Raw genomic sequence first — 22241 nt, forward strand, 5'->3', positions numbered from 1 at the left:
AAAGTCTCTTTTTATCGTGGTTCAAACTCTTGATTTGACAGAGACGAATATTTTCTAAGAAATGCTGCTAATTCCTTAGAGTTCAGTAATTATTTCTTGGGGGAGCTGTGAGCTATGAAACACACAGTAGAGGCGCTTCCATCACCAAAGTGCTGATGCAGCCATTTATTTACTGATCTATTTCACCTCAGTGCAAACACATACGTCAACTTCACCAATACAGGCTGAGGTCCACAACGTGTGCCCGCGCACACGCACAGTTTGACTGATGAAAGATGTGTGTGCAGAAGAAGAGCTGCCAGTTTGAATGTGTGTACTATGGTGTCACAGTTAATGGGGATATAGCGGTGAGACCCTGAGGACAGGACTGTTGTAAGCAAGGATGCCTGATCCCGAGGTATCTGAATAAGTTTGCTGACAGGCTTCCATACATAAAAACACTGTATATGGACAGTATGTATTCACGTGTGCACACAGTAGACACATTGTGCGAGTGCGCTTTTACTACCTAATGAAAACAGGAAACAAGAAATACATTAAGTTCATCTAAAGTGCTGCTGGAAGAGGACCAGCCATTATCCACTTAACTGTAAGTCTGTTTGTGCTGTGTATGTCTTTGAAGTGTGTTTCTCTTTGATAGATAGGGCAGACTCACCAGCATTGTTCTGAGTACCGTCATAGTCAACGTATCTGGGCACTCCCTGAAAAAAAAAAAGTACAGAAAGGGAGGGTGTTAAGATGACACATGGTATGCATTGCTTAATTTTAAATAACTGCAGAGTATGTACCAATCATCAGGCATATGCATGTGTGTTTGTGAATGCAGCTGTCTGTGCAGACCTGATTATCTCAGTAGCTTGCTCTGGGGTCAGGTCATCGACAGAGACGTTATTGATCTTCACAAGCTGGTCGCCAGGGACGAGCCGACCATCTGCAGGCCCACCTGCACACACAAAATGTCCTTGTGTTGTCGTGCCCGAGGGTGTTCAATCAGCCTGCGCTCATACTGCAACTGGCGCTGCTGACAGGCTGTAGCTTGTATTCTAGTGATTTCCTTTCATCTCACTCAGTGCATAATTTTTCATACAGCTCTCCAAATCTAACTGTGGGACGACCAATCATTGTGCTTCCAATTTTGGGCACATATAACAACTGTGCTATCTCCACCTCATTTACTGTACTTCTCAGTACCGACATAATATTTTATTTATCATCTCTATAATCCAAAAACGATTGGCTGCTGTCGGCGCTACTGACGACATCTGTTATCTTTGTCCTTTCGGTGAATGAACATGTAAATGTGTTTCAGTGGCGATCAAAAGCTATAATTAGAAGCACAGATTATATTCAACTACTACACATTATTGCTGCTGCTGTGCCTTTGAACTCTGCATGTTAAACTATGCTCTGGTTGAACTGGTACAAGATGTGAAAGAAACTGTATTTTTGTGTTGCATACAGTTAGCTGATAAATTACTACATTTTACAACATCACACTTTTCACCATAGACTGCATATAATAGCTACTTCAGTTAGAGCTGTGCTACTTTAAGCTCAGTGTTTTCCCCACGGCAGATTTGGTGTTTTAAAGTCAGGCGTGACAAGCAAAGGGTGGATGTGAATGAGAAACCAAAAGATGCTGCACTCTCATAGGGTAGTGACTTGTCAATCACATCCCACAGCATGTCTTGCTTTATCATCGCTTTTAACTCTAACGGGAACAGCACGCACATTACATCATATTCCATAAAACTAGACACTAGCAAACAAGATTAAAAAAATCATTTGAAATTTGTTTACTGTGTTTACAAATTATGGGAGTCAAGCCGTTTTCAGAAGCTCCGTCTGTGATTTCGGCTAAAAAATAAAACTGCAATCGATCTGACTTGCTAACAGGAAAGCAAAAGAACTGAGCCTCAGATCACAAATAGCATACGTGAATCTATTCTGAGGGACATCCATCATCTCTGTTACTTATTAATAAACCATATCATCCACCAACATGTGTTTATTCTGTACATCAGGTAACCATATAATTCAGAGAAAGCATTGAATACTAGTATGTTATCACAATTAAATAACTAAAATAAACATAGACAGATGTTGGGCGATATTGATGGGCCTGAAAAAGCCTATCGAATAATGGATTCATATTTCACAGTCAAGATGCTGCAACACGTGCTGCAGACAGACGGACAGGGAGAACGAATTGAGCCAAGACTCGGTGGGGCCACTGGAGACATGAGCAACAGCATCTTTATGCGTGTGTGTGTGTGTGTGTGTGTGTGTGTGTGTGTGTCTGACAGGCAGAAACAGATGGTGACCAAGAGGACAAGAGAAAGAAGGTAATCTGACCCTGGACCTCAGGGGGATTCAGACCCATGCGCTTTTCTAGGAGAAATAAATGTAGGATATAATACAGATATGCTTTTAATAGCAATAACTGTTGTTTAGTTACATTTCAGTGATTCTTTTCAGAGTCTGTATGTTACAGTATTTGATATCCCATCTTTGTACTTTAGGATGCATAAAGAAACCATATAGTTTTATTTCTTGAAATTTTGAAGTCATCAGGCTGCTGACCACATGATGATAACTTTTCTACCATTTCAGATCTGTGACAATGTTGGGTCACAGAATAACACTTCAGACACACAAGCCTGGAGAAACTACTAAAAACCTCTGTGTAATGGTTTTTGTTGCCATTCACAGAGCATCTGTGAATATTTCACCATTTCTTCTGTAGGTGCAGGATGGTGCCATTATCTGTCCAACGCTATCAAAAATGGTATATCCAGTATTTTCCTGGGTATCAGTATTGAGTATGAAACTCTATAGCTGTGTCCCAAAACATGGGCTGCATTCTTCGGAGGCCGCATTTGAAGGCCGATTACGTCACAGCCAGCCGACGAAGGCTGTCCCAATTCGTCGAGTCCTTCAAAAGCGGCCGACAAATGTGTCGTTCATTTCCCCGATTTTGAAGGATGGGTCGGGTGTATCCTTCGTGGCCCACCATATCCCAGAAACTTTTAACATATTTTCAGGCGAGAAAGTAGCTGTGTAAACTTCAAATATCTGCTTGGTTTATCAAGACATTGCATATATGCAAAAGTGTGTTTTTGGAGACGTCTGTTACCCACCCGCTCAACAGCTAGCCGGGGGGTTCAATGGTCACTTGAGCCGGTGAGAGCTGCGGACTCATTGTTTCATCCAGTTTCATTGTACTACTGTACTATGTATGACTGTGCAATGACAATAAAGCGTTATCTTATCTTATCTTATCTATCTATCTTATTGTTTTCGGACCCCCGCTGTCTTTCGCTACTGAGGTTAAACATGATACATAAGTCACTCGGATAACTTAAAAATGTAATTGTTTGGCTTTTTTCAGTGTTTTATTTGTTCCGGAGTCAATCGGTTTGGCTGAGAAAAAGTTATTAGATTATTAGATTAAATACAACTTTATTAATCCATCAGGTGGGTTCCTCTGGGATTTTCACACAGCTGAATACAAGTCAAACAGAAAACTGATTAAACAGAAGTGTGAGACGGTCGAGAATTTATGGCAGTGTCCTGTTATATTTTAGATAGCAAGGAGCAGATGGCCGAGTTTATTAAACTTCACTGACACAGTGGTGACGCAAATCTGAAGGCTAGACCGTCCCATTTCACAGCCTCGCACTTCTGGCCTTCTTGGTCTTCGAAGGACCCGGCCCACGTAGACCGTGAAGGCCGAGTCCTCCGAAGGATGCAGCCGACGTTTTGGGACACAGCTTATGTTATGACAACCCTGTTTGTTCTCTTCAAGAACATGGCAGCACAATTTGCAATGTTGCAGCTGAACAAACAACAGACTTATGTCTTGTTTGACAGAGTCCAAATACGCTTGGCTGTAATTCACAGTGACAAGTTTGCTAAAAAACAAACAGTTAATCAGCACAAACACTTTACACCAACAGCCAGCACGGTGGTGGAGGGGTGACGATTTGGGCTTGTTTTGCAGTCACAGGATCTGAGCATTTTGAGGTCACTAAGTTAATCATGAACTCCTTTGAATAACAAAGTATTCTAGAGTCAAATATGAGGCCATCCGTCCGACAGCTAAAGCTCAGACAAAAGTGGGTCATCCAACAGGCCAATGATCCAAAGCACAAAAGCAAGTCTACAAGAGAATGGCTGAAAAAGAAGAAAGGTGTTCCAATAGCCCATTGATTGAAAAAAATGCAATACAGTGAAAATAAAGTTACAACCTAATGGCGCAAATTGAGAAAAACAAAACATGGTTGAGCCACTCTGATGTGGTGGGATCTTAAGAGAGCTGCAAATCTCAATTAATTTAAGAAATATTTTAAAGAGTGGACTAACTCCTCCACAATGATCTGAGAGACTGATAAAGTCATACAGACAACAACTACTTAAAAAGATTCCTGCTAATAGTGGTTCTACATGCTACTGAATCATGGAGTGTACTCGGTACTTCACAAAATTGTATAGATTCCATGATAAATCTCTTTCACAAATACTTCTTTTTTTTTTAAATATGCAAAACAATTTTGAATGGTGTCATCAAACCGAAATAAAATCTGTTGTGCTGTTGAAATTAAAATTTTTTCATCCAGTTATATATTTATAATTTTCCTTTTTATTTTTTGTGATTAATAGTGTGGCGTAAAAAAATTCTGTATACATTTATTAAACGTCAGACTTCTAAAAAGGAACTGATTAAAGGAGAGATTTCACCTCTGCTTTAGAAGTGATTTATAGCAGGCTATTGCCAGAGGGAAAAAACGAGGTTCTGACTGAGGAAGCCTTTTGTGCAGCATGTGCTGGCAAATCCTTACATCTCTGTAAATTAATTTAGTTAAGAGGACTGATTTAAGGTTTCCAACCACACCCCCCAGCTGCATACACATTCCACCTCTTTGAAACCCGAACCATACTTCTAATCTTAGTCATATCCGTCTATTGCATATCAGGCATTTGCCTGGAAGTGATTCTTGGAGACAGTGCATCGTCCGAATGTATGTGCTCCCTGAGAGCCTCAATCGAGGGCTAAAAACGCCATCTTCCTTGAATCCTTCCAAATGTGTTTTGGAACACACACACACAAACACATAAGCACCACAGTTCATTTCCTCTGTTAATATAATTTTGTGTGCATGTATGCAGTATCTGCAGCCTTGGAGGCTTCACTTTTGTCAGTTTGTGTTGCACAGTACACTGGCCAGAGGCCTGCAGGGGTCTGGCACAGCTCCACGCCTTCATTTGCTGAGGAGATTTACTTTATGCAAAATAAGGGCATGGTTCTAGAGACAACAGGGAGAATGAGCCAAACAATATTCTGTTCCTGAGTGAACTGTATATACAGTATTTTACCTCCTAACAATCACAGCCTCGTTGTCAGTAAAGCTTTTAGCTGAGTAAACATATCAGTCCTAAACATATTAGTAATAGCAGCTTATACAAGCATAAAGTAGAATAAAACCAGAGGTGCATTAAATGATGATTCTGTAGGTTTACATACCAAAATCCTTTAATTTATGCTGTGGCTGTGGAATTACTTGTTCTTTGCTACTCTCCACTCATGAGGTGTACAGTGGCTAACGCTGTCGTAAGTTTTCACCTACAGAAAGAATAATAAAGGTGTGATTTTAGGTGGGAGACATTGACAAAGTACTAGAGCTCTGCAGACTGTGGCAATAGAAATTGACTCTTGGCAGGTAGGATGAAGTCTCTGTGGGAGAAGAAGCCTAAGCTGGTGAAGAGGTTCCTATAGCAGGGCTCAGGTGAACATGCAGTGTCAGCTTTAAAACAAAAGGCCCTGATTCAAACTAGTAATGCACTCCTTCTACTCCCAAGGTAGTGAAAAGTGCTGCAGTAGATTTAGGGACAAGAGGGCTACAGATCACCGCATAGAATAGCTATTTATAAACACAACAAGGTTTAGTATAGAGACCCATTTGATTTAAAGTTCAGAAATCTGTGTCACGGCTATTTCCTTAGAACGGTGCTGTTGCAAACGTTACCTGAGGTGACCTCCTCCACCAGAATCGGGTTCTGGGAGGAAAGCGTGAGGCCATGAGAGTTGAGGTTTGGGTCGCGCTGGATCTGAATATTGAAGCGGAAGGGATAATTCCTCTGGTCAGAGCTACTGGACTCTGCTGTCTTCCCTTCTGCTGCAGCCCGATCCCTGGAGGAGTAATTCAGGAGTGACATCTTACTGCAGTATCTGTATTTCTCACAGAGCAGTACTACTGTGAACAGCCTTATATTTGTGGGGATAACAAAAACAAGGAAATAATTGTGAAAAGCCACAAATTAAAGCATTAATTTATTTGTTACTGGATGAGAGAACCTGTTTTAGAAGGTTTTACAAATATGGGCTTCCTTTGATGATGACTGTAGACAGGTGCATCTCAAGGCAAAATATATCAAAGATAGTAAAAATGGTAAAATAATGGATTTATACAAAAAACAAAAAAAAGACATAATACCTGCTCAGAGAGTGAGATCTGCTGCCCAAGTCTCTGGACCGTCTCAGCCATCGTCCCACTACCTGCTCTACTCGGCTGGTCCTGCGAGACGGGGAGCGGCTCCTGTCCTGCACCTCCATTTACCTGGCAGGGGTTGTAGATCAAAGGAGCCATTTGTGTCGTAGATTTAGTTAAATGGCTCCACATTAAACAAATATGCAATGTACAATGTAAATGTTTCATAAAAGAATCTAAACAGGAGGCTGGAGAGCTTCCTGGTTGTTTTCCCTCTAGGTGAACGTGACAAACAAGCCTAAGACCACAAGCACCGTTCACAAAAGTGTGCAAACACAAGAGGCAATACCTGGCAAAGCTGCAGCACATGTTTGACTAGAATGAAATGTAAGAGTGTAAGCCCTTAATCACTCTCATGACAGGAGAGACAATCCCTCTTCAGCCAGAGCTCCAGGGAGCTGATCAGAGTTACAGTTTTCAGCTTTTGTTGCTTCGTGTTAAAGAAAGCCCAGCTGCAACACTAAGACTACACTCCAGATGCAAACAATCCTGCACATGGCATTTGTGTGCTTATGCGTAAATCTGTGCTGTGATATGATGATGTTAGGGGTACAAATCAGACTCTATTACATTAGTGTATGCAGAATACAAATTCAATGAAAACACCCTGCAAAAAAATAAAGGAAAAACAGTAAGTGGAGACACAGTACCCACACGCACACAAGCACACACACACACTGGGTATTAGATATTTAATATTTCAACTGAGGCCAGCAATGATGTTACTTGTTGCATCATGCTACTTAAAAGGCTCTTAGCCCAAATTATGAACCAATCACTTACTGCATGGTGCCTCAATAAACATCAATATTGGTAGTTTATCATTCCAATAACAATGGTGTTTCCCTTAAATGTGTCCCTGTTGTGTTGCTGTGAGACAGGTGGTACTTATAAATGATTGTTGGTTGGTGAGAGAGATGTAATGGACATGGGACACCTCTGGCGTCTGCGGGGCTCGGTCAGACTAATGCACGGGCCTATGATGCAATACTAAGTTAATGGGCCTCTGTGGAGCCATACAGTATTTGAGGTAATACAATATCAGCTTACATGCACGTGTGAGCTCATTAAGACCTACAGACTTGGGGAAATCTCCACAATTTTGGACATTCTAGCTTTTGTTTTGTGTGAAAACCCGTGCGAAAGTTGAGTCAGTTCTAAGAAGAATGTTAAGCAGGCTGAAAAAAAAAAAGAGTAAGAAAGGCATTTTTCTTCCTGACAATTCCCTCTGCAACATGTCAGCAAAGAAAAGCAGCATGACATCACTTTGCTGACACAGAATATCAAGTTCTGCTGCTGATGCCTCGTAACAGTTGAATGAAAGTTAAAATACACGTCTCCTCAAAACAGGGGTTCTGGATTGTCTCCCTAATGGCTGCACCTTACAAAAGTGGTCACAAAACATTTACTCATGCTGCAGCCAGTCAATTTTGGTGTTCGTAAAGCAGATCTCCACCATATGCATCTCTTACATGCCGCTATAAAATCCAGTGCAGGCAGATGATAGTAGCAAAAGGAAATGTTGCATTCAGTGAAGCAACGGGGTGAGAAAAACAAGATCAGTCATCAGTAACTGTAGTGTTGACAGCAATTAAGTCAGGCACATCATGAACAGGAGGAGCTGAGGTAAAGGTGGGTTACAAAGTGGTCTGAAGAGGAGGCGAGCTACACAACTTAAATAGCTCAAACTACATGAGATTTGTAGTGGATGTGTAGGAAATATCATCTGAAACATTACAGATTACAGATCTGCTTTTATCGTGTAAATGGATCATGTGCCTACATAAAATAACAGTTCCATAGGTTGGGCTCCACTGATACAATTAAATGTAACACATTTAATTAAATTAATTAAATGTAACACACTTAATTGTGTGATGAAAGGTGTATCCATTGTCTTTTAAGAAAAGTAACAGGTTTTCAAAAAGCCTAAATGTAGCACCTGAAGATGCTAGGCAGAGCTTTGCAGATGCACATCTACATGCTGTAGCTGTTAGCTGTCACCCAGTGGCAGTGTTGATACTGTGTGGAATGTGGACCAGTATATTTGTGCTACATGTGCTCATGTTTGTGCCATTGTTGGTCCTTTGTTAGCCCCTGCCACAGAAAAGACAACAGTCACCATATTTGAAGAACTTCTTGCTGATAGAGTGCCATTTCATGGCTCTTCTTCTGTGGTCCCCTTTTGTTTCAATTTTCAACCAATCAGGATTCTACCTATGCACAACGCTCTGTTGGCTTTTTGGAGGAGTGCACACAAGTGAGTCTCCACTACCTCTGCACTGGCCGAATTCCCACAATCCCTCTCTCTGCACAACCAAAGAGCTATGCAAATGGAAACCAACATGGGACCATAAATCTGGCTTCCCTAACCACACACACACACACACACACACACACACACACACACACACACACACACACACACACACACACACACACACACACACACACACACACACACACACACACACACACACACACACACACAACCTTCCTCCCAGATGACTGAAGCAGTCAGACAAAGACCTGGGCATTAGCTGATACCTTATACCCCCTTCACATCCTTACGGGCTGAACCTACTGACTATGACTGGGAAAGAGATTCTCTGACAGTAAGCATTCATGGAGAATCACCTTACTTACTATGAATGATACAGGGGTGAATGAAAAAGTGAACAAATGAATGAATGACTGATTTATTTTGGAAATGTATTAATGATAATGATTTCATATAGAATCAATGAGTAACTGGAGAGGTTGATGAATGGATAAGGAGATGCTCTGAATGGAACAATGACGTAAAGCACAGTTAGCCCTGTGACAAGGTGATGAGCAGAAGGATGGATGAATTAATGAATAAAGTTTGGACTCAGAGATGTAATCAATGAGTGAATAATCTCACAAGGCCTTCCCAGTGAGCAGCTGCAGGAAGGAATTTCCCCCAGATGGGCGTAATGATGGACATAGAGGAAACAAAAGATTAGAGAGGAGAGGAGACGGGAGGAAATGTGTGACAAGTACAGGAAACTAAATGAAAGGGCAGAAGACAGGCAAGTGTGATAGAAGGTGAGACAGGAGGCGGGCTTAGTGATGAAAGTGGTGAGTGACATAAGCAGACAGCAGTGGCTCCTGGGGGATCTTGACTCATAAGTACATTATCCATCCATCTGTCTGTGAATAACTCTCTCCTCCTCTTGTTCCCTCTGTTCTCATCCTATCGGCACCTCACTTCTCGCTATTCCATATCACACTCTACCGATTTGCTTCATCTGCAGTATCTCACTTCTCAGGTTGCACAGACCCAAAACAGAAGTGTACTCAGCTTTGCTAGGGACTGACTAACCCAAGAACCGCAGCAGCACGAAGATCACACAAGTTAAATGGTTACATAAGAAAAGGTACAGACCCCGAGACACTGAAGTAATGGATTTACAGAGCAGTGACTTACTTCTAAAAGTAGATTAATCAGGGATGGATCGTAGCCAAATGTCTGTGCATTTTAAAATACAAACACTGGGACAAAGCATTCATCTACATCCAATCCCCTCTAATCCCATAAACATGGTTTCCTTCCTAAGTAGCTTTGATTGAGTATACTGATGAAGTACAAGCCCAGGGAATTAAATTCATTACAGTAAAACATAGGAAAAAATCTATTTTCCAATGGACATATTCAAGGCAGAAATCAAGGCAGCAAAGGAAACTGAGACTGTACTTTCCTCTCTCATCAATGATACAACATGTCAAATATCTCTTTCATAAATATTCTAGCTCCATTGTTAGTGTTTCAAAGCTCTAACTCCTGGTTTATCGTAATGAAAAGTTAAGAAAATAGGAATTTTATCCATTTTCAGTCGTGTGATTTGTATAGGATGGACTGTTATTGGAATATTTCAGGCTGAATTGTGAAACTACACCTCTAGATTGTTGTTCTTTAGATCTAGTTTGTTTTGCTCTACTTTACTACACAATACAGTAAACTATGTGAATTTATCATGTGCTCATCTTGGGAAATCAAATGTGTATGGTAATGTGAAAGAATGCACGGGACACTGGCATCTTGATACATCACAATTGTGCAGCAAACAGGAACAGAGTCGGAGGCTCTTGGTGTCGTAGTGGTACAAGTCACATGTCTGTCAGCTCGGGTTGTATCCTGTTTGGGAACTCTGTGTTTTGCACTTTTTACTTCTGCTTTCACTTGGTGGCACATTAAATCTATGATAATCTTATTAACATTGAGCTAAAAGATCAGCCCTGCACTTCAAAAAATTAGGCTTACCCAGTATATTTAAACACAATGAGGAGTGATCTTTTACAAGTTTCCATATGTGATGAGTTTTAAGGAGACTTCACTATACGTCAGTGTGATATTTGCTGCAGGTTGCTTATTTATTTTTATGACATGGTCACAAAGAGTCAACAAAGAAATAGATTAGCATGAGGATTATTAATATGCAAGTGCATATTAATAATGAGAACATAACATAACATTTAAAAAAGGGACTTCATTTTAAGCGTGGATTTAAACAGAAAAATATAAAATACAGCAGTTTTTCTTGAACCGTACTTTGACATAAATGCTGCTCTCATCACTGAGTTAAGTCTAAGTATTGTGTGACTTTTCTTCTAGAAATGTTTTAAATAATATGCATGTCTCATATGTGTGGTGAGTTTCCTGTGAGCTTTATGAGCAATGTGACTACTTGCTGCATGTCATGTGGCAAGTGTTTAGAGGATACTTCAGTGTGGTTTAGTCATGCACCGCCTTACAACCCAGGAAAAATATTATACCACTTTTATGTGATTTTTATACCACATTATCAGTATAAAAAAGGAAAACACATATTCATGATTTTTGTAATATCGTGATATTTTGTTGACATCTTACTTGTTTGCGTACACTACCGGTCACAAGTTTTAGAACAGCCCAATTTTTCCAGTTATTTATTGCAGTTGAAGTTGTTCAAGTCCAATGAATAGCTAGAAATGGTACAAAGGTAAGTAGTGACCTGCCAGAGGTTAAAAAAAAAGGTAAGGTTACCTAAAACTCTAAAGTAATGTACATTTCAGAATTATACAAAAAGTCCTTTTTCAAGGTACACAAAATGGGTTAACAATTTAAAGCTGTTCTGCAGCAATGGAGGTTGATCAAGCCTTGAAAGCTGGTGCTACTGATTCCTACAGGTGTTCCAACCTTTCTGGATTACTTACAACCCTCTTGGTTAGAACACACTCTGGTACCATCATTTGAACAGTATTATACTGCAGAAAGTAGTGTGTTGTAACAGAAATGGCGAGAAAAAGGCAATTAACAATGGAAGACAGACAGACCATCACAACACTTAAAATGTAGGTCTTTCCTACAGAGGAATTGCAAAATCAAAAGTCAAGGTGTCAGTGAGTACAGTTTTCTTCACCATCAAAAGGCTCAGAAACAGAAGCCTCAACTGAATCAGAGGACAAGTTTCTGAGAGTTAACAGCTTGCGTGATAGGCGGCTCACAGGACAACAGCTTAATAGTGGTCGTAGTAAGTATAGTGGCTTGCAAAAGTATTCCCCTTGGACCTTTCCACATTTTGTCACATTACAGCCACAAATATGAATCAATTTTATTGGAATTCCACGTGAAACACCAACACAAAGTGGTGTACACGTGAGAAGTGGAACAAAAATCATACATGATTCCAAACATTTTTTACAAATAAATAACTGCAAAGTGGGGTGTGCGTAATTATTCAGCCCCCTGAGTCAATACTTTGTAGAACCAGCTTTTGCTGCAATTACAGCTGCCAGTCTTTTAGGGTCTGTCTCTACCAGCTTTGCACATCTACAGACTGAAATCTTTGCCCATTCTTCTTTGCAGAAAAGCTCCAGCTCAGTCAGATTAGATGGGCAGTGTTTGTGAACAGCAGTTTTCAGATCTTGCCACAGATTCTCGATTGGATTTAGATCTGGACTTTGACTGGGCCATTCTAACACATGGATATGTTTTGTTTTAAACCATTCCATTGTTGCCCTGGCTTTATGTTTAGGGTCGAGGTCCTGCTGGAAGGTGAACCTCCGCCCCAGTCTCAAGTCTTTTGCAGACTCCAAGAGGTTTTCTTCCAAGATTGCCCTGTATTTGGCTCCATCCATCTTCCCATCAACTCTGACCAGCTTCCTGTCCCTGCTGAAGAGAAGCCCCCCCAGAGCATGATGCTGCCACCACCATATTTGATAGTGGGGATGGTGTGTTCAGAGTGATGTGCAGCGTTTTGCATTTTGGCCAAAAAGTTCCATTTTAGTCTCATCTGACCAGAGCACCTTCTTCCACATGTTTGCTGTGTCCCCCACCTGGCTTGTGGCAAACTACAAACAGGACCTCTTATGGTTTTCTGTTACCAATGGCTTTCTTCTTGCCACTCTTCCATAAAGGCCAACTTTGTGCAGTGCACGACTAATAGTTGTCCTATGGACAGATTCCCCCACCTGAGCTATAGATCTCTGCAGCTCGTCCAGAGTCACCATGGGCCTCTTGGTTGCATTTCTGATCAGCGCTCTCCTTGTTCGGCCTGTGAGTTTAGGTGGATGGCGTTGTCTTGGTAGGTTTACAGTTGTACCAAACTCCTTCCATTTCTGAATGATCGCTTGAACAGTGCTCCGCGGGATGTTTAAGGCTTGGGAAATCTTTTTGTAGCCTAAGCCTGTTTTAAATTTCTCGATAACTTTATCCCTGACCTGTCTGGTGTGTTTTTTTTGGACTTCATGGTGTTGTCGCTCCCAGTATTCTCTTAGACAACCTCTGATGCCGTCACAGAGCAGCTGTATTTGTACTGACATTAGATTACACACAGGTGCACTCTATTTAGTCATTAACACTCATCAGGCAATGTCTATGGGCAACTGACTGCACTCAGACCAAAGGGGGCTGAATAATTACGCACACCCCACTTTTCAGTTATTTATTTGTAAAAAATGTTTGGAATCATGTATGATTTTCGTTCCACTTCTCACGTGTACACCACTTTGTGTTGGTCTTTCACGTGGAATTCCAATAAAATTGATTCATGTTTGTGGCTGTAATGTGACAAAATGTGGGAAAGTTCAAGGGGAATACTTTTGCAAGCTACTGTAAGTCTCAGTTTCAACTGTGAAGAGAAGACTTTATGCTGCAGGTTTGACAGGACAAGTTGCAGCAAGAAGGCCATTACTAAGACATCAGAATAAGACAAAGATGCTTGCCTGGGCCATGTAACACTGCCAATGGACTACTGAAGACTGGATGAAGGTATAATGGACTGATGAATCAAAATTTGAAATCCTCAGTTTATCACGCAGGATCTTTGTACGCCATCGAGTCGGAAAGGATGGTTCCACAGTGTGTGGCATCAACTGTCAAACTTGGAGATCAAGGGTGATGGTCTGGACTGTTTTTAATGGATCCAGGGTCGGTGACTTGTGCAGAGTAGGAGGCAGCCTGAATCAAAATGGCTACCACAGCTTTCTACAGCGCCATGAAATACCATCTGGTATGCACCTAGTTGGTCAGGGGTTCATCTTACAGCAAGGTAATGACACAAAACACAAGTTCAAGCTATTCCAAAACTACCCCAGGAAAGAAAAACAAGATGGTAAGCTTGAAAACATTTAATGGCCAGCACAGTCTCCAGACTTAAATCCAATCAAGCTGGTTTGGAATAAACTGGACAGAAGAATTAAATCAAAAGCAATCTACAAGTGCTGCACATTTATGGGGACTTCTGCAACAGATATGGGAAGAGCTTTCTAAAGAATATTTGATTTCTGTTGTAGAAAGAATGGCACGGGTGTTCAGCTGTTATATCTGCCAAAGGTGGCTACTTTGATGAGCCAACAGTTTAGAATACATTTTGGTCCATATATTCATTCTATGATTTCTTTTTCAACTCCAATTGCTTATTTGTACCATGCTTTCATTTCAGAGTGCAGTGAGAGATTAAACTGTATGATTTTCAATCAAATCTGGAAAAACTGGGGTGTTCTAAAACTTTTGACCAGTAGTGTAGTTGGAATCAGCCAGATACAATGAGCTCTACTTTACAGTAAAATATAAACAAATATGTTTATATCATATATTTGTGTCCATCTATCCCATTTTTATTCCTGTCTGTCCATCACATGTTGCATTGTGAGGTTACTTCATTACCAAAGCAATACTTTTAGATGATCCAGATAATGGAGAGTGTTGAGAAACCACAAAGACATTTTTGTCCATGATTTTAAGACTGGCCTTAGGATATTTACAGGTAACAGGTGCTTAAGATGCAAAAGCGACTCTCAGAACCTGCTTTAACATGTTGTTTCATTCCTGTTAGATTTGTATTGTTGATTGTCATTTATGCTTAGAAATATTTACTTATATATGCTTAGAGTTTTGTAATTAGTTGTAGATTGGTAGAGGTTTTGATCCTTGATAGTCTGCAAACTTTGTGTGTATTAGACAGCACTTTGGGAGCATGAGAGGTCATACCGTGTCTTATTATTTTATGGTAGGATTAACGTAGTTGCGTCTGTTCTAGTCTAAGTGCTCTTTGTTTAGATGAACTGCAGGACTTCCTCACCGTGTTATCTAGGATGAACCATCTAGGGTGAGGGGGAGGCTACCCTCTTCCTGACCAAGGATGTTTGACCCTTTGATCAGCAGTCCACACACACACACACACACACACACACACACACACACACACACACACACACACACACACACACACACACACACACACACACACACACAGGCAAGGTACTCTTTGTGTGTATGTAGACGTCATATGTTAATGAACTTATGCATATTCATGTAACCTCAATAAAAGAACAGTGGTACGGGAGAACGGACGAGAGCAACTGGGGTCAAGCGAAGGAACGGTGCCTGTCCGGTCTCTCCCGTGCACGAGAAACATGAAGAAGCTTGCCTACTTGTGTCTTGCTTTGCAGTGTAATTATATTGTCTTCAACGTTCCAGCGGATGGGTTCAAGCTACAAACCTATCAATTCCCATCATCTTTTATGAATGGAACTTGTGCACACAGTCAGGAACTGACCTTAGGACAATGAATAAAAAATGTTTTTACATTAATAAATAATGTATGTACAATGTAAATTTAAACAGAGTTTGGAATTTGAGCTGAAAAGACACTGTATAATTTTGTGGTTTGTCCACAACACAACAAATACTTCTACTGTACTGACAGCAACAGCATGCACTGCCAAGTATTAGCACTACCCAGTGACCTGCATGTCGTTTCTGGCAGAGTTCCAACGCAGGGCCAATCTGGCAACCCTGCTGCTGGGACAGGTGTTATGAGGTACTCGTCGTACAAAAAAATAACTTCAGGTCTACCGAATCACCTCTAAACTTGCCCACAATTAATTATATTATATTTATGACATCAATGTGAGTAAGCATGATAAACAAAATAACCAGGAACTAAGATGTGCTGTCCATGTAACTCTGTTCCTCCCTCCTTTTCACCCATGAATGTCTTGCAGCCATCCAACTACTGACCATGTCATCACTCAATCATGTGTCCCCTTCCATCTCGTTCTATTAGATTATTGCTCATGTGGGAGGAATCAGATTTCTCACATCTGTTTCTTGCTTTCTCTGTGTCTCAACGATACTGAAAAATGGAGCTGAAAGAAGAAACCAGAAAATTGTCTATTACACCTGATACAATTGCTTTGTTATGTTATTTTTGATAAGTACCATCCAGTTCAGTACAATTTTTAATTCATTTTGTGATACAATGATGCTCATCAGTGTGCTTACACACACACACACACACACACACACACACACACACACACACACACACACACACACACACACTAGCAACAGCTCAAAGTGGAGCTTATTTTCTAATCCAATGCTAAAATGTGTATGTATTTATAGAACATTATTTAGATTAACACTGCATGATGGTGTCATTTTCCTGTTGAATGACGTTTTTGCCTTTGTTATTTTGTCCGTTTCCACAGAGTTAGAAGAGCTCAAAAGCGATCCATAGGGTGTGGTCAAATTTGATGTCACATTAGAGTAAAATATGCATTTTTAATGCATTTTTTCAATGACATGGAGGCTTCATCTTGTGTAATATGTACTTTAGTTCTGATAAAAGATGCGATTCAGAAACATTTACCTTTTGCACACGATATCACTTTTGTCAAATGTTTGACTGTGCAGTAATCTGACTCTTGCTTCCACTGGAAATTGGTTAGTGGGCTTTCATCCAGACAAAAAAGGTTAAAAAAGGTTGGCTCTGTGCCGTTGTTATTGATCAGGATCATTAGTGGCATTTTTTTTTATATCTGTCTGAAGAAAACCTTTGCGGTTAAATTTAGTTGAAAAGTCAAGTCATTTTTTAATGCCGTATGACTCCCTGAATGCATTTATGCCACAAAATGTCTACAGTTTGGTGTAGTAAAATGTGAGTTAAACATGGCCCTACAACAGACTTACCACTTGTTGAGTCCTGCCTCCTGCCATAAGACCATGAGCTAGCCGGTCAATGCTTAATTAGAAACTAAAATATGATTCAGGCTGTAAATGAGTAAAATGCCACTGCCGGTGTGCTGAGCTTTTCCTCACACATCCTCTGAAAACTATGAATAAATGTGCTGTTTGCATTTCCTAGTTTTTTAAAAATCTATTACAAGGTTGTTTTTTCCCCCAACACTGTGATATGCAATACACACTATAATCATTACAATATTAACACAGTAATCAAATTACATATATATTAGCTCAGGTTGTTTTTTTTCAGATAGCTGTGTCTGCTATAAAATTAGAGAAGTAAACAAAAATCTCTGCCAGAATAGTTTTACCTAATGCTGAAGCTGGGCAGGGTAAGAAATGCTGCAGAGAACACACACACACACACACACACACACACACACACACACACACACACACACACACACACGCACACACACAAGCTGACTAAAGGGGCTACAGCAGCACTTCTCCTTCCCCACACTTGTGTTTTCTCATGTACATTTATTCATTCACTTTGCCATGATAGCTATCTTTTGGTTGTTTCTTATTTACTTTGATTTGAGTTGATCTTCTCATTTAATTTTCTGGATTTTGTTTCCTGTTTTTCTAACGTCCTTCACCTGTGTTAATTACCTGCAGCTTAGTCTTTGCAGAGTTTGTATCTATAGTGATCTTTCCTCTGTGAAGAAGATGTTCCACATGTTTGTCATAGCTAGCAATTTAAACCTACTCTGTTTAGTTCTATTTTCTCATGTGTAATTTCGTTTATATTCTTACAGTCTTTTTGTTTCCTGGTTTTGTTTTTTGGCCATTAAAAGCTTATTTTCATTAGATGCCTCGTTTAATTGTACACAATAGATGCTTATTAGAATTTCCCTCTATCATCTTCTTCTCCATGTGAACCATGTCAACCTCTCACACAAGTTAAACATTGAAGTCGTCTAAAGAATTTTTGACATCATAAAAACTAGCAGCTTAAAGCAGTGTGGTGTACAAATTTCAAGCCTCCACAAAAAAACAGTCAAATATGGTTAGGGTGAATGCTGGGAATCGTAGTATAGCCATGATGTGAAAGAGGGTTGTGACATTAATCTCTGGGGATGATGCTCAGTGGCAATTGCGCTTAAATCAATACTAGATGTAAGAATATCATGTATATCATGGTAAAAATGTATGTGTGTATATACTGTCCATGACAATAAAACTACATTCTTAGTTGTTATATAAAAATGTCCTATTAATCATCAATGGCATAGAAAAGCTCCGCATTTATGAGCAAAACAAAGAGATAAGCTAACACATGTCTGAGAGCAACATTTCCACAGCCTCCAATACGTCACAATACACCACAAAACTGGTTCTGGGAAAACTGGAAACAACAAAATTGTTTCACTGCTTGAGGTACAACCGTAAAGGTGGAGACACTGGTAGCCAGTGATGTGCAACAAAAAAGTAAATAAATGACACCACCAAGCATCATCATAGCTCTGGGGCTGTGTTGAGAGCCAAAGCAAACTGTGCATGGATGCGGTTACATACTGATCGGTCTAGGATAGGATTCCAAACCAAATGGTCGTAAAAGTCCTAAAAGCAGTTAGCAAAAAAGGTCAACCCCAGATACAACATCCCAGGTAGAAAACATTTTATTCTGGACATTACTGTGAAGCTCCTGTATTGTTATAAGGTTAAATAAGTTTAATTATTGTTAAACTAAAGTGTTAACCAGTTTAGCAACTTCACACTCTGACCTCAGGATTATCAGAAAACAACATCTCAATCATCCAGGTCATCGTAAAGGACCAAGGTCATTCCTTCAAGGACACCAATGTTCACATTTTGGACAGAGAAGACAGATGGTTTGAAAGAGGAGTGAAAGAAGCCATCTATGTCCACTGTGAATGATCCTCATAAAACAGAGGCGGTGGTTTATGACACCAACTGTCTCCCATCTATAATCCAGTTTTGAGATCCCTTTCCAGACGCCTTAACGCCCACTCACATCCTGGGCCTTCTGACCTTAGGAAATCACATGATAGGGTGGGGCTAGGTTTCACGATGGCTGTATCCCAATTCAGGGTCTGCAGCCTTAAAGTACGCGTTTCAAGGCCGATTACGTCACAGCGGCGCGCCGAAGGCTGTCCCAATTCAAAGGTTGCTCGAAATGCGGCCCTGAAATGCGTCCTTCATTTCCCTGAATTTTAAGGCTGTGGCAGTGTAGACTTCGTGGCCCAACGTATCCCAGAATGCATAGCGCGGCGGTGGGTGTGGATAATTTTGCCGAAAAAAAACGGCGAATGAGGGGCGCCCGAAGAGTAAACTTTAAGTAAGTACTGAATATTATGTCACTTATTTATGTGCAAATGTTTAATAACGAAGAACATTAAAACATTACTGTTGGCCACATGTCGGCAAAGTTATGTGACATTAGTGACGTTTGTACTAACTTGGTTTTAAAGCCTCTACTTTAAAATATACGCCGTTCAATAGCTGAGCTTAATCTTACAGAGAATGATCAAAGCTCATGTAGAAAGAAACAAACAAATGAACAAAAGATTTTCTCCTTCATTTCTGTCCAAACAAAGCTGTATGACACGTTTCCAGCTGTTAGTATCATGGTTGCTAGGCAACCTGGGCAGTGCAACGGAGGCTAGACCGTCCCATTTCACAAGCCTTGCACTTCCGGCCTTAGCGGTCTTTAAGTACGCGGCCCTTGAGGATCGTTGAGGCTGCGTACTTTAAGGCTGCAGACCTTGAATTGGGATACAGCCGATGAGTTCACCTGAAACCTTGGCTGATTGTGACCTTTTCACACCTTGGCTTGTGCGATTAGGTAGAGGATCGTTAGGGGGTCCATTGTGCTCCTGGGAGGACACTCCCATAGGGCTTAAATATGGGACTCTCCACCATTTGATGTTAGAACTGAAGAAGCTTCTCGGATGAGAGGTGAAACGTCTTCAAGCAACTTAAAGAAGTCCAGACACTTTTCTTTCTAAGCTCCTTAGACATCGGAAAACAACGCAAAAACTCATTGGAAAAGGATGGAAAATGTCTTTGATTATACTTGCACTATTAAATCCTGCTACCTTTAATCTGCACTCCCCAACTGTTGCGCAGTATTTTTTTTTTGTTATTTTGTTTGATTTTTTTTTATCACTGAAAATGTATTTATTGCAAATTTACTGAAGCATTGCAATATCATTTTGAAGCTATATTACCCACCCCTACACGACAGTCTCTTGTCTCTCAAAAGACTGTGGCTGCTGTTGACAGGAAAGGCTGTGAGCAGAGACTGAACTCTCAAAATACAGTGGAAAATACAAATAATCCAAAATAAGTCACAAAATATACACAGGCGTCTGATAATATACTTGGGTGGCCTCGCCAACTAAAGTGTGGGAAACACTGTAATAACCACTAAACATTTTGTAGCTTTGACACAGCAAACATGTTAGCATTGGGAATAGACCGAGCACCTTGAAGCAACTGTTGTGTTCTGAATTGGTGCTACATTAATATAACTGAACTGAGCTAAAAAAAATAATTTGTCTGTAAAGTCAGATGGCACTTGTAGTCTTAAAGAAATATAATGACATAAATAATATTATCCAAAAACACAATTCACTCAAAATGTCCAGAGCAGGGGTGTCAAACATAAGGCCCAGGGACCAGAACTGGTCCGGGAAAACTCTAGCCCCTAAATTGCTTTAGAAAATGTTAAGTAGGGCTTAAATATTTTGACTTTTAAACCTATTTTAATACATTTTATAGGTTTTCCTACTGACAAAGACCTTCCCCACAGCTTTTCACACTATACCAAAGTAACTAAATAACTGAAAGGCTCCTGTTATTTTACTTTGGGCTAAAGAAATTTCAAAAGGACATGTTCTGGGACTTTTAAAATTACAGGACACTGCCCAATGCGCTACTATTACTTTCTTCTTTAGTTTTACATATTTATTTATTACATTTTAAGCCCAAATAGTTGTGCTGACACATTTCTTTCCTTCACTTCTTTTTCCTTTAATAAAATATCTCAGGAATTAAATGTATAGTTAAACTTTACACTGACAGAAAGGGAAGTTTCGCCAGTCTGGCCCACCTATAATCAAAGTAACCTGTGTACAGGTTACTTTGATTATAGGTGGGCCTACAGGTTACTGTGTACATAAAATGAGTTTAACATCCCTGGTCTAGAGAAAAGCTGCAAACTCAAGTCTTGGCACTCCACAGAACAATCCATCCGCCCATGCACCCTCCCTGTGACTTCTCTGTATTTTTGGAACGTTAACTAAATTAGCTATGCATACACGATGAGTATAGTAAATTCTGAAACATGCATTACTTACAACTTTTGCCTAACACTCTTACTGCACGCACAGAGACACACAGGCGCGCAGAGTAGGCAAATGGGATTACAGAGTGTGTCTGCAGGCTGTGACAGGGAGTTTGTGCGTCACTCCTGCTGAGCCAGATTAGACTGAGCTTCACCTTAGCCTTACAGGTCTGTTTGGAGTAACACACTGGCTAAACTAGACAGACACCAGTTTACTGCTCACTTACCTCTCCACTGTGCGTCTGTCTCACTGTGTTTATCCCACAGTCTTTAAATCCTCTAATATTGCCATCTTTTGTTGTGTGCACACACAAATCACATACACAAACACAATCTGTTTCATTTCACTATTAGAGAGACAGACATTCACACACCTGCTCTCTGCCCTGGGTATCAGGGCTCCATGAAGGTGCCAGTTACAGTCCCGCTGCCCTCGCTGCTCGCCCATCACTCCACTGAAGAAGACCAGGGTGACGTGTCTTCATCTCCTGACGACAGGCATGAATCAGAATTAAGAGTTAGGGTTGTTGGAGCCTGAGTCTCTCAGCATTGTAATATTATTGACAATTTGAAACATGATTTTTATCTTCTCATCTGAAAAACTACAATTAGGGTGTGAATAATGGAGGAAAGCTTTCCTTTTAGATCGGTGAATCATGGGGAAAAACAAGCAAACTGGAGATGGAATGAGAGTGGGGGGCACTGAGGCGGAAGACAGAAAATGAGTCTAAGAAAAAGACAAAAACAGACAAGCAGAGAAAAAGAAGAAGAGTTTGACAGACAGTGCCACATGATGGCAGCGACAGGGGCTGGACAAAAGGGTTGAGGGCAGTAAACTGAATCA

General features: G+C 40.4%; 1 protein-coding gene across 1 annotated transcript in view; it reads right to left on the reverse strand.

The window, feature by feature from the left end:
- frmpd1a (FERM and PDZ domain containing 1a) overlaps positions 1-22241 on the reverse strand; it is a 54361-nt gene that overhangs the window by 20146 nt on the left and 11974 nt on the right. The window contains exons 2-6 of the mRNA XM_026169863.2: positions 21772-21885; positions 6495-6617; positions 6027-6190; positions 841-943; positions 656-701 (exon numbers count right to left, since the gene is read on the reverse strand). Of these exons, the coding sequence (XP_026025648.2) occupies positions 656-701; positions 841-943; positions 6027-6190; positions 6495-6613 (432 nt within the window). The 5' untranslated portion in view covers positions 6614-6617; positions 21772-21885. The remainder of the gene's footprint in view (positions 1-655; positions 702-840; positions 944-6026; positions 6191-6494; positions 6618-21771; positions 21886-22241) is intronic.

Source organism: Astatotilapia calliptera, chromosome 6, assembly GCF_964374335.1.
Source record: "Astatotilapia calliptera chromosome 6, fAstCal68.1, whole genome shotgun sequence".
NCBI lineage: Eukaryota > Metazoa > Chordata > Actinopteri > Cichliformes > Cichlidae > Astatotilapia > Astatotilapia calliptera.